This window comes from Panthera uncia, assembly GCF_023721935.1.
Source record: "Panthera uncia isolate 11264 chromosome A1 unlocalized genomic scaffold, Puncia_PCG_1.0 HiC_scaffold_17, whole genome shotgun sequence".
NCBI lineage: Eukaryota > Metazoa > Chordata > Mammalia > Carnivora > Felidae > Panthera > Panthera uncia.
In genome coordinates this window covers 125,426,461-125,439,779 of record NW_026057577.1, presented here as the reverse complement: position 1 = coordinate 125,439,779, position 13,319 = coordinate 125,426,461, and the positions used below count along the sequence as shown (strand labels likewise).

The 13,319-nt window shown below is 45.6% G+C and overlaps 2 protein-coding genes across 12 annotated transcripts in view; both read left to right on the top strand.

The window, feature by feature from the left end:
* Positions 1 to 6,115, top strand: part of RAI14 (retinoic acid induced 14) — a 143,316-nt gene extending 137,201 nt beyond the window's left edge. For all 6 annotated transcript variants that reach the window (XM_049648211.1, XM_049648212.1, XM_049648208.1 and 3 more), the window contains 3 exons: positions 818 to 967; positions 4,575 to 4,640; positions 5,237 to 6,115. In XM_049648211.1, the coding sequence (XP_049504168.1) occupies positions 818 to 967; positions 4,575 to 4,640; positions 5,237 to 5,314 (294 nt within the window). In that variant the 3' untranslated portion in view covers positions 5,315 to 6,115. The remainder of the gene's footprint in view (positions 1 to 817; positions 968 to 4,574; positions 4,641 to 5,236) is intronic.
* A 6,070-nt stretch (positions 6,116 to 12,185) lies between these two features.
* TTC23L (tetratricopeptide repeat domain 23 like) overlaps positions 12,186 to 13,319 on the top strand; it is a 59,194-nt gene continuing 58,060 nt past the window's right edge. For 3 of the 6 annotated variants that reach the window (XM_049648201.1, XM_049648198.1, XM_049648202.1), the window contains exon 1: positions 12,187 to 12,769. The gene's annotated coding sequence lies outside the window, so the exon portion shown is untranslated. The other 3 variants (XM_049648203.1, XM_049648200.1, XM_049648199.1) reach the window with 3 other exon arrangements.

Below are 13,319 nucleotides of genomic sequence, written 5' to 3'. Positions count from 1 at the left end.
CTTCCATCATACGGAAACCCAAATACTTCCAGACTTAATCCCGCTTCCCTAAGTTCCATGAGCTTTCCCCTGAGTCAGTGTTAAGAACCGCCATCCGTGGCACTCATTGTCAAAGATGTATATAGGAGGGGAAGCAGGGAATGTGGGGAGCAGGTGATTAGAGATGGGCTGAGCATGGCTTGGTGGAAGGAGGGGAAACAAAGGGGAGGGGGGCGTAAAAAATGGTTCTGTGCCTGAATCTGCTCCACGTCCCCAGTCCTCTGGGTCAGATTTTCCAAACAGCATTGATCAGAGCACTGTTTATCATTTATTCCTTTAGTATGATGAAAATTTCAAAAAGAGCTTCCAAAGCCAAGGGGGCAGAGAGTTAGGAGGCAGAGGTCAGGTTGCGGGGAGGGGTTATGTTTACTTTAAAGCAAGATGCCCAGAGAAGTCAGGGTTCCTAGGACTCATTCCTGATTGCCCATGTCAGCACTACTGAACAAGACATAGCCTTCTCAAAATAAAGAATGCCTAAAATCCTCATTCTGATAGTACCCCCTTTCACAGTAAAATAGGAAAGCATCCTCCTAGCTTTTGTTTACCCTCATGCCTCGAAGCACAGTATTGAATCTGGGGCCCTTATTTGAATATAGTGGCCTTAGAGGGCTATGTGGGTTTGCTGATTTTGTTACCTATTTCATTGTATGGGTTTTCTTTAAAAAATAAAAGAGAAATTGTTCCAAAGTCTCAAGTCCCTGAGGCCAACAAGAGGCTGTGTTGGAGAACTATCCAGAATCTTGCCTACCTATTGCTGATAGTTTTCCTTTCTCGCCAGATAAATGAGATGTCAAAGGAAGTCACCAAGTTGAAGGAGGCCCTGAACAGTCTCTCACAGCTCTCCTACTCAGCTAGCTCGTCCAAGAGGCAGAGTCAGCAGCTGGAAGGACTGCAGCAGCAGGTCAAGCAGCTACAGAGCCAGCTGGCTGTGAGTGGGCTTGTTTCTGCCTCCTGCTTGGGGGTGGGGGGGGGGGGGGGGGGGGGGGGGGTTGGGGGTGGAGGACGAGGCAGATTACGCACCAGCTCAGCTGGGTGGGGACAGGTTGGAGTGAGAAGAGCCCCAGCCTGAAGGAGTGGCTGAGTAGCTAAAGATTTGTTTGGTGAGGGCAGGAGGAAGTGGTGGGATTTCCAGTCATCACCTGCAATGAGGTGGGTCACCTGGATCTCTGAGAGGGGGGAGGCAGCACGGTGGCACATAGGCGTCACATTGACACATCCACTAACTTTTCACCCTCTCCATTTTTTTTTTAACGTTTATTTTTTGAGAGAGGGAAAGAGAGACAGAGTGTGAGCAAGGGAGGGGCAGAGAGAGAGGGAGCCACAGAATCCAAAACAGTCTCCAGGCTTCCAGCTGTCAGCACAGAGCCTGACGCGGGGCTCAAACCCACAAACTGCAAGATCATGACCTGAGCCGAAGTCTGACACTTAACCGACTGAGCCATCCAGGCACCCCACCCTCTCTCCCTTTTTTTTTTTTTTTGGACTGCAGTCATTACTGTCTCTGGCAGTGGCAAGAACTTTTTCTTATTAGGGCCCAGGATCTCTGGTAATTGCATATCTGCGCATCTGAATCTGCTTATTGGCCCCTCTCCTCATTTCACCCAGGAGAGTCCTTCCATATCTGTATTCGTTTCCTGTGGCTATTGTAACAGATCAACACAAACTTGGTTTAAAACAACAAAAATTTGGGGCACCTGAGTGGCTCAGTTGGTTAAGTGTCTGACTCTTGATTTTGGCTCAGGTCATGATCTCACGGTACGTGAGTTTGAGCCCCGAGTGGGGCTCCATGCTGAGAGTGCTAAGCCTGCTTGGGATTCTGTGTCCCTCTCTCTCTGCCCCTCCCCTACTTGCACACTTGCTTGCGCTCTCTCTCAAACTTTTTTTAAAAACTCCACAAATTTATGCTTTTAAAATTCTGGAGATCAATAAGTGTGAAATCAGTGTCACCAAAGTCAAAGTGTCAGCAGAGCTGGTTCCTTCTGGAAGCTCTAGGGGAGAATCCATTTCCCGGGCTTTGCTAGCTTTTAGAGGCCACCTGAATTCCTTGGCTCATGGCCCCTACCTTCACCTTTGAAGTACATCACTCCACCTCTGGTTCTGTTCTCCCATCTCCTCCTTCCACCTTTGGCCTTGCTTCTCTAAGGACCCTTGTGATTATGTTTAAGAGATACCCAGATAATCAGAATAAACCTTTCCTCCATCTCAAGATCCTTAACTTAATCCTACCTACAAGGTCCTTTTACCATATAGGTAACATTCCACAGGTTCTGGGGTTTAGGGTGTGGACATCTTTGGAGGGCCAGTATTTCACCTATCACAATATTTGTTAAGGTTTTTGTTGACATGGGTAGGTTATGTTTTCCATGTGAAATCAAGGGGTGGTTCAAGACAGATCTCTAGTTTCTGTTTACAAACAGGACCTGGATTTCATGATGTCTTCAGTACAGACTTTGATACGGGTGAATTCAGGTTTCTGCAGTCCAGACTCTGGCTGGCCACAGAGTATAAAACCAGCTTTTTTGTGTTATCATCTCTCGCAGCAAAGGAATGATCAGGGGAGAAGAAGATGCTCCCTATTGTGTTCTGCAGGTCATTTTTCTCATAAAGTGGTTATCACAGACTTATAGGTAAAGTGCTGATGGTTTATACAATCATTTTAAAATTTTCAATGTTTAATGAGCTCTTATGTATCAATATTATATAAGGTGCTGGTGGTATAAAAGGAAGACACAGTCCCTGTCTTCACTGAATTTATACTTTAATATAATGGCTTTCCATATTCTCTGTGTGGTAAGCACCGACTGATAGATGCCCAGCATGCTCTGGGCATACAGAAGAAGTGTCTCGAAAGGCTTCCTGCAGGAAGTGATGCTCATGCTGAATCTCAAGGGGATAGGGAAGAGGCAGCAAGGACTGAGATGTGGGATTTAGATGGCCCTTGGCAGCCGTGGCAAGGACAGTCCAAGTGGGGTGGTGGGGTGGGATCGGGACCCCAGTAGGCTGCCCGAGAGAAGTGACCGAGTAGCTAGGAATCTGATGGGGCTGAAGAACCACAGCAAGAGGCAGGAAAGGCTACAGCACATTTGCTAGAAAGGTAGCTGGTGATCAGAAGGTGAGGTGCTTTCATTTGAGATTTCAGAGGTAATGACAGAGGCAGGGCTGTGACTGTGAGTATGTGTGGCTGGGAGGAGGAGGAGGAGGAGGAGGAGGGAGGAGGAGGAGGAGGAGGAGCAGGTCCCTGGGGAACTGAGAGGCCAAAGTGTCACATGGCTCATGCATGTGGATGTTGTGGCCATCCAAATGATGACAGAAACAGAGATGTAAAAGAGGGCGATGATCAGAAGATGAAGTTTTAAGTGATTGAGTGGAAGTGTGCAAAAGATGGGAGGAAACAATATGAAAAAAGGTACTAAGTACACCTTCTAATGGTGTGAACTTCAAAGGACTGAGGTTTCATAGGTTGTCCTTGAATAGGAAGGACAGCTCATGTTCTGACACTCATAGGAAAGAGGTGAGAAGGGTATTGATGGACTTTTGTAGATTTTTAAAAAAATGTTTATTTGTTTTTGAGAGAGCATGAGCAGGAGAGGGGCTGAGAGGGGGGTATAGAGGATCTGAAGCAGGCTCTGTGCTGACAGAAGTGAGCCCGATGCGGGGCTCGACTCCACGAACCATGAGGTCAAGAACTGAGCCAAAGTCAGACACTCAACCAACTGAGCCACCCAGGTACCCCTGTAGATTTTTGGAGTGATCTATATAGGATCAATTTTTATCATGAAATTGGAGGAAAACCATCTTAGAAGAGTTCAGAGCTAAGATTTTTGAAATCGTCACTGAGGGGAACTGCAACAGTAGCTCCACAAGGAGAAATAAAAGCATCAACAGCTGTACTGAGGAACATACAGCGATTTGGGATTGGTGCCACCACCCTGTTCATCACCATTGACACCTAAATAATTGAACTCCCTGGGGGGCTCTAGGACGGGCTATTTTGTGAGAGATCAACAGCTCCTTTTAAAAGACTAGATTTTAAAAATTAAAGTAATGAATACTTGGTTATTGTAGAAAAGTTGGAAAATACAGAAAACTCTGGAAAATTTCTATAAATAAAAATTGCCCATAATTCAACCACTCAGAGATAGTCATTTTTTGCATTCAGTATGTTTCTTTGCACCATTTATTTTGTGTGAATGTATCTGTGTATTTGCATAAGTATGTATACGTAGGGTTTTTGCAACAAATGTGGGATTATATAATAACTAGTTTTTACGTGAATTTTCTTCTAGAGTTGTATCAAAATATGAAATAGGTAGATTTTCTCCCCCTAAGAATATTGACAGATCTTTCTCTAAGAATTTTGACGAGTGTTCAGAAATCTACATCCCAGTGAGCCCACAACAATTTTTAAGTCCTCATATTCTAGCATTTGGTGGAGGAAATCACTTGGGTGGTAGCATTTGGCCACAGCTTTCTTACCGTTTTTTGTTTTTGTTCTGTAAAGGTCTGCTAAACAGTGTCAAATTGTCTCTTTCTAGGACTGCAAGAAACAACACCAGGAGGTGATATCTGTTTACCGAATGCATCTTCTGTATGCTGTGCAGGTATGATAACAGCCTATGAAGTACCTGGATATCCTAAAGAAATATCACAGTGGATGTCACCCCAGCTCCCGTCACTAAGCCAGTAGAACAAATGAAAAGTCGAGGAGAATCTTTTACATCGAGAAGCTTTAAAACGCCTTTTGCGTTGCTTTGGATTTGTCAGGAGCCCTGTGCCGTTTACGGAGAACAGCCTCATCCTCTGTTGAGGAATGAAGGAGGATGTGGCTGCTACCCCCACCAGGGGGAGGAACCCAGGCTTGCTTTCTCAGGCGTGCCAATGTTCTCAGCCGGCAGCACTGTCTTCACCCCACGACTGTTGGCGGCTTGGCTGGCGGGGCTCACATTTGCAACTGAGACCCAGAAACCCTTTGCTGGTGGCTCTAGCACACCCAGCCTCATCATCCTCCAGAGAGACAAGAGCAAGGCCCGCTCTCTCAGTCCCTCCTAGAAACGTCAGAATCACTAGGGTTGACGTTCCTTTGGAAGATCCAGGGGAAAGCCAAGGGCTTCATGTCAGCCGGCCGTCGCGTTCCCTGGGGAAGACTGCCAGGACTGACCTTAAGTTCTAATGATTGTCTTTTGTTTGAATTCCTTAGGGCCAGATGGATGAAGATGTCCAGAAAGTACTGAAGCAGATCCTTACCATGTGTAAAAACCAGTCCCAGAAGAAGTAGAATGGATTCCGTGGCAGGACACTGCCCCCTTGTTGTCCATCTTTGTGTTAGATCTGGAGTTGTCGGCAACCACTGCCATTGTTCTCACTCGTGGTATGCACCGTGGCCCAGCCTAACTTTTTCCCTTTCCTAAGGCAGCTTTCTGAGGACTGGGTCCAGGAGAGGGCTGTCCTCCCCAGAGCTGCTTAGAGACTTGAGAGCAGCACAAGTGAAACGCCCTGGTGTCCCTTCAGATTCCAGAGCCGGAATCTGGAACCAGGGGTCTGGTCCTGGTCCTGGTGCTGGTGGGTGGGCACCTGCTGTGGGACCCGACCAGCTGAGGGGCTTTGTCATCACTGAGCAATATGTTGAGACCTCCCCGCTCAGCGAACGTTGCTTTAGTTCCTACACTCAGGCGGTGTCAGTCAGCACCCGAGAGCCCCTTTGCCTTTGGTTTCCAAGCCCAAAACATGATTTAACTTCTGACCAAAATAGTATGGCACTCGTTATGTGGTGCATACTTAAGAGCCTTTATCATGACATCCTGTGGACTTAAAACATGAATCCCATCATTTTCCCCCCTCTGCCTTATATAGCTCATCGCCCTGCTTGTTAGTCTCAGAGTTTGATGAGTACTCTTAACTAAAATACGAAGTTGAGAAACAAAAGCAAGTTGTCCTTAGAAATTCTTTTGAAGCAAATCGTTGACATATTGCAAATCTTCTATGCAAACTTGCCTCCTGTTATCTGTGAAGCTCAGGAATCCAAACATTCGTGTTTCAACAAGGGACAGTAAACTGCGTGTTTACAGCCAAAAAAAAAAAAAAAATGCCTCATAGTTCTTAACCTCAGTTTTTTAAAAGTGTTTTTTTCTCTACAATATTTTTATTGGCTCTTAAAGATGTTTTCATAGCTAAACCCCTAAATGAGTGAAATTTACATTAGACTCTATTAATAAAGTATTTTTAGATAACCATGCTTATGACTTTTTTAAAGCATAACTTTTTCCTCAGAGTTTGCATCGATAGCCAAGGTAGTTATGTATTCCCTTTCCAAACTCTACACGAGCTGCCACCGGCCCCCTAGCCTCTCTGCCATCGTGTCCTCACGATGTACTGTAAGATTCAGAACTGTAGCACATTTCTGAATATAGAAAATCTTCCTTTTACCCACTGAGTATTTTTGAATACCCCAGCTCTACCAGTGCCCATAAATGATCTCTTGGAAGGACTGTTAGCCAATCACTTTTCCACCTTTGAAACCAGAATCCTAACATGGTACACATACATGATGGTGCATAGCAAAGGTCGTGGGGGCAAATACTTCTGTTCCCTTGACTTTCAGGTTAAAAACGTTTTGAACTTGCTTGCAGCTTCCTTATGGCATTGTTTTTGTTGAGAGATGTAAGCTAAATACAGACGTCTCCGAAGTATATAACGCAAAGCATAGGCCTGCTCTGACGGGGTCCACAGACCGCAGGGTGCCTGGGCGCACAGGGTGATGGGCTATATTGGAGGATGTGCTCATCTGTATTGGATGAGGACCAACGACCACAAAGCAGAAACGGCTTTCAAGCTTGGTGTTCCTTTTCTTAAGTTGTTTATACTTCACCAATTTAGAAAATGCTCCAAAGAAATGTGAAAGGACCTTTTGTCACAGCACTTAAGAAAATACAAACAACCCCCCCTCCTGCCCCCATGCAGAAATGCTGCAGAGTATAAAACTTGAGACATTTTGTAGGACGCCTGACAAAGTGTAGCCTTTTATCTTGTTTCAGGATGCGTATTTATTATAAGTACTCTGGTTAAATATTGAAAAGTTATATGCTGTAGTTTAGCATTTTGCCTTTGTAATTTACAGAAGGCATTGCAGAAAATAAACTTTTGTTTCATTTTGCATCTCTGTTGACTTTTGGTGCCTTCATAAGCATATGTGTATGGCTTCTTAGGATCAGGTCAGAGGCGTTGGGTATGATGGTGCTTTCCACCCCAAGTCACACTCAGTGGCTGCCAGTGGTCCACGGTCTCTCGCTGTCACCTCATTTCCATCTCCTAGCATCTTTAATGTCGGACTCTGACACCCCCCCCCTCCACTTTAGAAGACCCCTCCGATTACATCACACCCACCCAGATAACCCAGGGAAATCCTTATTTAAGGTCAGCTGATTAGCAACTCAGCCCCAAGCATCAGCCACTTGTGGGCAGTGGCATCATGGTTCTTCAATTCAAAATTGCCCCTCAGTTGTCTGTTCTCTTGTTAACTATTTAAAAAAATTTTTTTAATGTTTATTTTTGAAGGATAGAGAGAGCGTGAGCAGGAGAGGGGCAGAGAGAGAGGGAGACACAGAATCTGAAACAGTCTCCAGGCTCTGAGCTGTGGGTACAAAGCCTGACACAGGGCTCAAACCATGAGATCATGACCTGAGCTGAAGTGGGACAATTCACCAACTGAGCCACCCAGGTGCCCTCAACTATTTAAAAGCTTCCATTAGATTGGTCGTTTCTCTTCTTACAAGAAAAAAAAAAAAAGATACGTAAAATATCTTGGAGAAATACTGTTCCCCATCACACATTTAATTCTTTTTAACTGTTGCATAATATTTCATAGTTTGATGGTGCTATATTTTTATTAGTTCCTCATTGATGCTTCCAGAATTTTACAGCCCTAAAAATGATGTGATGACTGTCCTATATATAAATGTCTTCATGCACACATGTGAGGACTATTTGGGTAATTTTCAAATTGCCTATTTTCACAATAGCTTCCATCATGTGATACAAGAATGCAGAGAACAAAAGTAGAATAGCGTATGCATCATCACAGCGTGTGTGAGAAAGAATGGCCTTTTTCTTCACACTGGTTGAATAAGACTCATCATTTTGTTTTCCTTATGTAAACTTGAAGACAGACTGCAAAGCCTTTAATAATTAAACCCACCCAACTTAAGATAAACACATAATACACTGTGGGGGGGAAATGTTCCCAGAACGTGTTGAAGCACAACCTTGTGCAACGTGGCATAACTGTGGAATGCTGGGTGCTGACAGCAGCAGGAACACTCTCCAGCAAAGATGGGGATGATGCTTTCTGAGCAGTTAAAAGGCAGGCTGCAAAGCTAAGCGGGGGCTGGGAAAAGCAACAGACCAAGGCATTCACAGAGTGGCAATTTCTGTTCAGCTTTGGGCAAAGAATTCAAGCGTGAGAGTTGCATATTTGTGAAACAGTCAAAGGACAAGAGCTCAACTGTGATGGTTGCCATGAGTAAGCCATAGGAGCCTGTCGGTTGAGAGAGCAATCAAAGTGGGTTTCAGCAGATGGAAAAGCTCCTCTGAAGAGGAAGAGATAGAAGTGAGTGGAAGGGAAGACATCCCTGCACATTCATTATAAACCAAGCTCTACCATGGGAAGAAACCGTATATTCAAGTACTGTGACTAGATGTACTAGACTATAAATGGAAGATGTGTAGGGGAGAGAAAGGAACAAAACACAGCCAAATACTGTAAGTTTTTAACGGGAGGAGAAGTAGCACGGGTTCCCTTTGTGTGACCTCTGGATGTTTTCAAACATATGCAAATTAAGTCAGGTTAAACACACTGAGTAGGCAAAATAGTGGACCTACCCCCTAAGAGGTCTATGTCCTGATTCCTGGAATATGTGAATATCTTATGTAATATGGCAAAGAAAAATTAAATTGGCAGAATTAAGATTGCTAATCAGCTGGGTTTCAATAACATTGTCCTGGGCTCTATGGTGGGGCTGACTTAATCAGAAGGGTCTGTTAAAGTGGAAGGAGACAAGAGTCAGAGATTTAAAGATGCTGCACCGGGGGTGGCTGGGTGGCTCAGTCAGTTAAGCATCTGACTCTTGCTTTCGGCTCAGGTCGTGATCTCATGGTTTATGAATCTGAGCGCCCACGTTGGGCTCTGTGCTCACGGTGCAGAGCCTGCTTGAGAACCTCTCCCTCTCTGCCCTGCCCCCTACTCGTGCGCTCTCTCTCTGAATAAACAAACATTAAAATAAAGATGCTGTGCTGCTGGCTCTGAGGGTGGAGGCTGAAGCCACAAACCAGGAAACGCAAGTGGTCTGTAGAAGCTGGAAAAGGCAAGAAAACACAATTCTCCCGAAAGCCCCTAGAAAGAACCAGCCTCGTTTACACCTTGTCTCTAGCCCAGTGACAGCCACTGCAGACTTCTGACCTCCAGAACCATGACATAATAGACTTGTGTTGTTTTAAGCCAATAAATTTGTTGTGATTTGTTACAGCAGTGATAGGGAACTGATATCCATACTGAGGAGCTAGAGTCTCTGCTACTGGAGAGTTCCGCAAGATGACTCCAGGCTTCTTAAATATTGCAGAGCACTGATAATAAGCCAGGCACTTTGTTGAGTGCCAAAGGCTCAGTGGTGAACGTAACACCTCCCGCTCACAAGGAACTCACAACTGATCAGACCGGGGCCTGCCACCTGGTAGGGATTCAGTATTCACTGGGTGGGTGGATATTTAGATGAATGAATTGTCTAGAAGGCCCTGCAATGCTCTGCTCTTTCACGGACCCATTCTTCAGCCTCCTCATTCTTAATTGCCATTTTGCTCTTCCTTGAACCCACCAAACTTGCTCCTGCCTCAGGGCCTTTGTACTTGCTATTATCTTAAAATGTTCTTCTGACATTTGTATTATTTCTCCTTTATTTCCTCTGCTCAATGCTACCTTGTTAGAGAGGCCCTCCTTAACTACTAGCACAATCTATATGTCCACATCACTTTCTAGATCCTTTATCTGACTTTATTTTTCTCCATACAATTTGTCACTTTCATGTAAGGTGGTTCACCCAGTTGAGGGAGGAGGGGAGTCCTAAAATCCAGCCCACCCTCTAGTCCCAAAGCTTAACCACTTAACAGGGGGCCTGAGTCTGGATGAAGGAAGAGGCTTTTTTTTTTTAATTCTAATTCACACAAAATTGTTGCCTATTCCCTCAGCTCTGTGTCTTTTTCTAACTTGCAGAGACATCAGACTATTTACTAATAGCCCTGTTTTTCTTTACCTAGTAGAATAGAAGCTCCAAGAGAGCAAAATCTTTGTCTATTTATTCGCTATTGCTTCCCTAACGCTTAGAACAGTATTGGGCACAGAATAGGTTTCTTCAATATGCATTTTTTTTTTTTCTGAGTGGATGGACAGATGCATGGAGACTGTGAGAAACTCAGAGAGTGCCAATATAATGGTGTCAAGAGGAGATTATGGATGGGATAGTGTGGGAGCTCAGAAGTAAGGTCTCTAACCCATTCTAGAGAGGACAGATGTGTTTTAAGAAATTATACAGTCGAAGGGAAATCTTATTTGCATTTCCTGTCCTTAAGTTTCACAGTCTTTGAAGCTGAAATAATTAGGAGTTAATCACAGTTTATTTGGGGATGGAAGAATCTGGAAGGACCCTGTGCACATGCTTCCTCTGTGTGATTCTGTAACAGCGATGCTTGTTCAGGATCAAGGGAGGGACCGTGAGCCAACACAATGAAAGCAATGTCTGCCCAGATTACTAGCACCGCATTTCAGTTACTGAACAAAGTTTCAGCACATTTACCCGTGACTAAGGTTTACATTTGGGGACAGGGTGAAGATGGCAAGGAAAGAAAAAAACCACACACAGGTTTGACCTGTGTCTTTAACCTTCTTTAACCTTCTTTTAATTTAACCTTCTGAGTCTTTAACCTTCTTTTAATTTTACAGATGAACTACTTCTGGTCAGAGCTAATTAAATGGAGGTGGAACCAGAGTGTCATTCTTAAAATGGGAATTCAGTGCCTGTTCTGGTACCTTACTTCCCTTCACCATGATGGGCAAAAGCCAGGGCTCAGGAAGGAAAAGTTACATTGAATACACTGAGAAACAAACTCCCAGCCAATTCCCAGAATGACAGAACATTAAAACTTTTCAATTTGATGAAGACCAACTTAACGGTAAGGGAAATGAGAATTAGAGAACAGGAAACCGGTTCTTCCTTTTTATCCTCATATATGTTAAATACTGTTCATAGTAACAAATACTCTTCTTGCATAGAAAATCGAGACCCAGGGGCTGTGATTTGCCCCAGGCCACACGGAGTCAAAACCAGATAGGGGAAATCTTGAAGCTAGTTCATTGCTCTCATCCTTGTTCCATGTTGGGAGATCTCTTAAGAGACAGAATAAAGGGGGTGGGCTCTTTCTAAAATTTTGACTCAGGATCTTGAGCCAACAGTTTTAAACCTTAAGTTAAAAGGCTGTCCAGGTTTTCCTTAAGAGATATTTAAGCAAACTCATTTAAACAGCTCCTCCAACCTATCTTGGTTGGTCTCTCTTGGCAGTCTTGGATCAGTAGCAATTAAACTTCATCCTCCGAACTGGAAAGAACAAACACCAAATCTAAACACCACCTTTGAAGTTCTTAGTAAATGTTTTCTTTCTCTCTCTACCGAGCCTGCTTTTTTGAAAATGAGGACACATCACCTTCAGCTTGACTTGCCATGGGTCCGTCGTTTATTGTAGGGTTCGTGATCATACTCTCATACACAAGGCTACGGAGCCGGTGCTGTTCCTTCAGGTACTAGCCACAAGCGCCCCTGCACCTGTCAGATCTGAATTATTGTTACTGTGTATGTCAGGCCACTGAAGAGGAGCGGTGGTATAAGAACACGTGCTGCATAAATCAGGGCTGTGTGGTGTTTGCCAAATGTGCCCCACCCCCTCGAAAATGTTCCTGGAACTGCTAATCATTAGCAGAATTAGTGGCCCATTGCTTAAACTACTCATTTCCTGCACTCCGCGTTCCTGATTAAGCATGGCTCAAATCTCACCGGGAGAGGCAACACAGACGGTGCCGACACCGTCAGTAGTCATATCTGAGCCTTTTCTCTCCGCTCCCGGAGAGCCAGAACACCGGGCGGCGGAGGGGGTGCAGGGGGCGCGCAGGGGTGCGCCCATACAGCCGGGTACACCGTACACTACTGCTTTACGTAGGTAGGGTCGTGGAACCGGGCGCTCTCTTCCATCCTCCGATGGGATTTGTCTCCTCTTCCCGCATCTTCAACCCTGACAGGTAAAGTCCCTTCGAGAAAAACACAGGTGACGTTTCCGCCGCAGCTGAGGGAAGTTTTGAAGACAAGCCTGAGGCTGTGCGAGTCGCGCCCGGACAAAACAAAAAAGACCGGAAAGCCCAGGTTGGCCCCAGCGGCCCTGAATTTTCCGGGGCCGGAAGTTCCCCGCGTGGCTATGGCTACAGGCGCCGACGCTCCCGGCTCTGTTGGCGGCGTTCCGTTCCCATGGCAACCCCATTGTCTTCCGAGGCGGAACCTGGGCTGCTGGCGCGCCGCAGGCGGACCTCTCAGGGTCTCGCTTCCGCCAGGCACCTTTGCGGCTCCCTGAACGAGGTCCGTCGAGGCCAGGACGCTGACGCCCCTGGAGGAAGCTGAGCTCGCCGGCTGAGGGAGACGGGAAGGCTAGTTCCGGGGCGTGGCTTCTCTGCCCTAGGCCGGGTCGGGAATCAACCCCTCCTTTGCGGCGCCCCGCGTGTGCTTTTCCACGTGGAACCTCTGCGGCGGCGACACCGCCCGCCAGACAGAAGCCTTGGGATGCTCGCCTGGGGCTCGGGATGTGGCGTCAGGGTTTACGAAATTGCGGGGAGAGAAGAAAGGGTTTTGCGTTTGAGAGAGGCGCCAAAGTTTGGTGTTATAATTTATTCAGGGACGTATGGTACCTCGTTGAACAGAACTCAGGAGTTTGAGAACTCACAACTCCTCGCCCTGGCCATAGTTTTGAAAGTCGAGATTAGAAAGAGAAATTAATGAAGTTTCCTTCTGGTTTTTGGATTGTGGACGTTCCGGAGCCTGGATCAGAGAGAGCTGCTCAGGGCTCAGGTGGGAATGAGTGACCTTCTGCAGGGTGAAATGAGGAGCGACTTGGCGGGTGTTAATGTTCAGTACAAAACCGTACGTTCGATTTGGATTTAAGCGATGGGGAGAGCCGTGAGAATTGAATTTCACAAATAA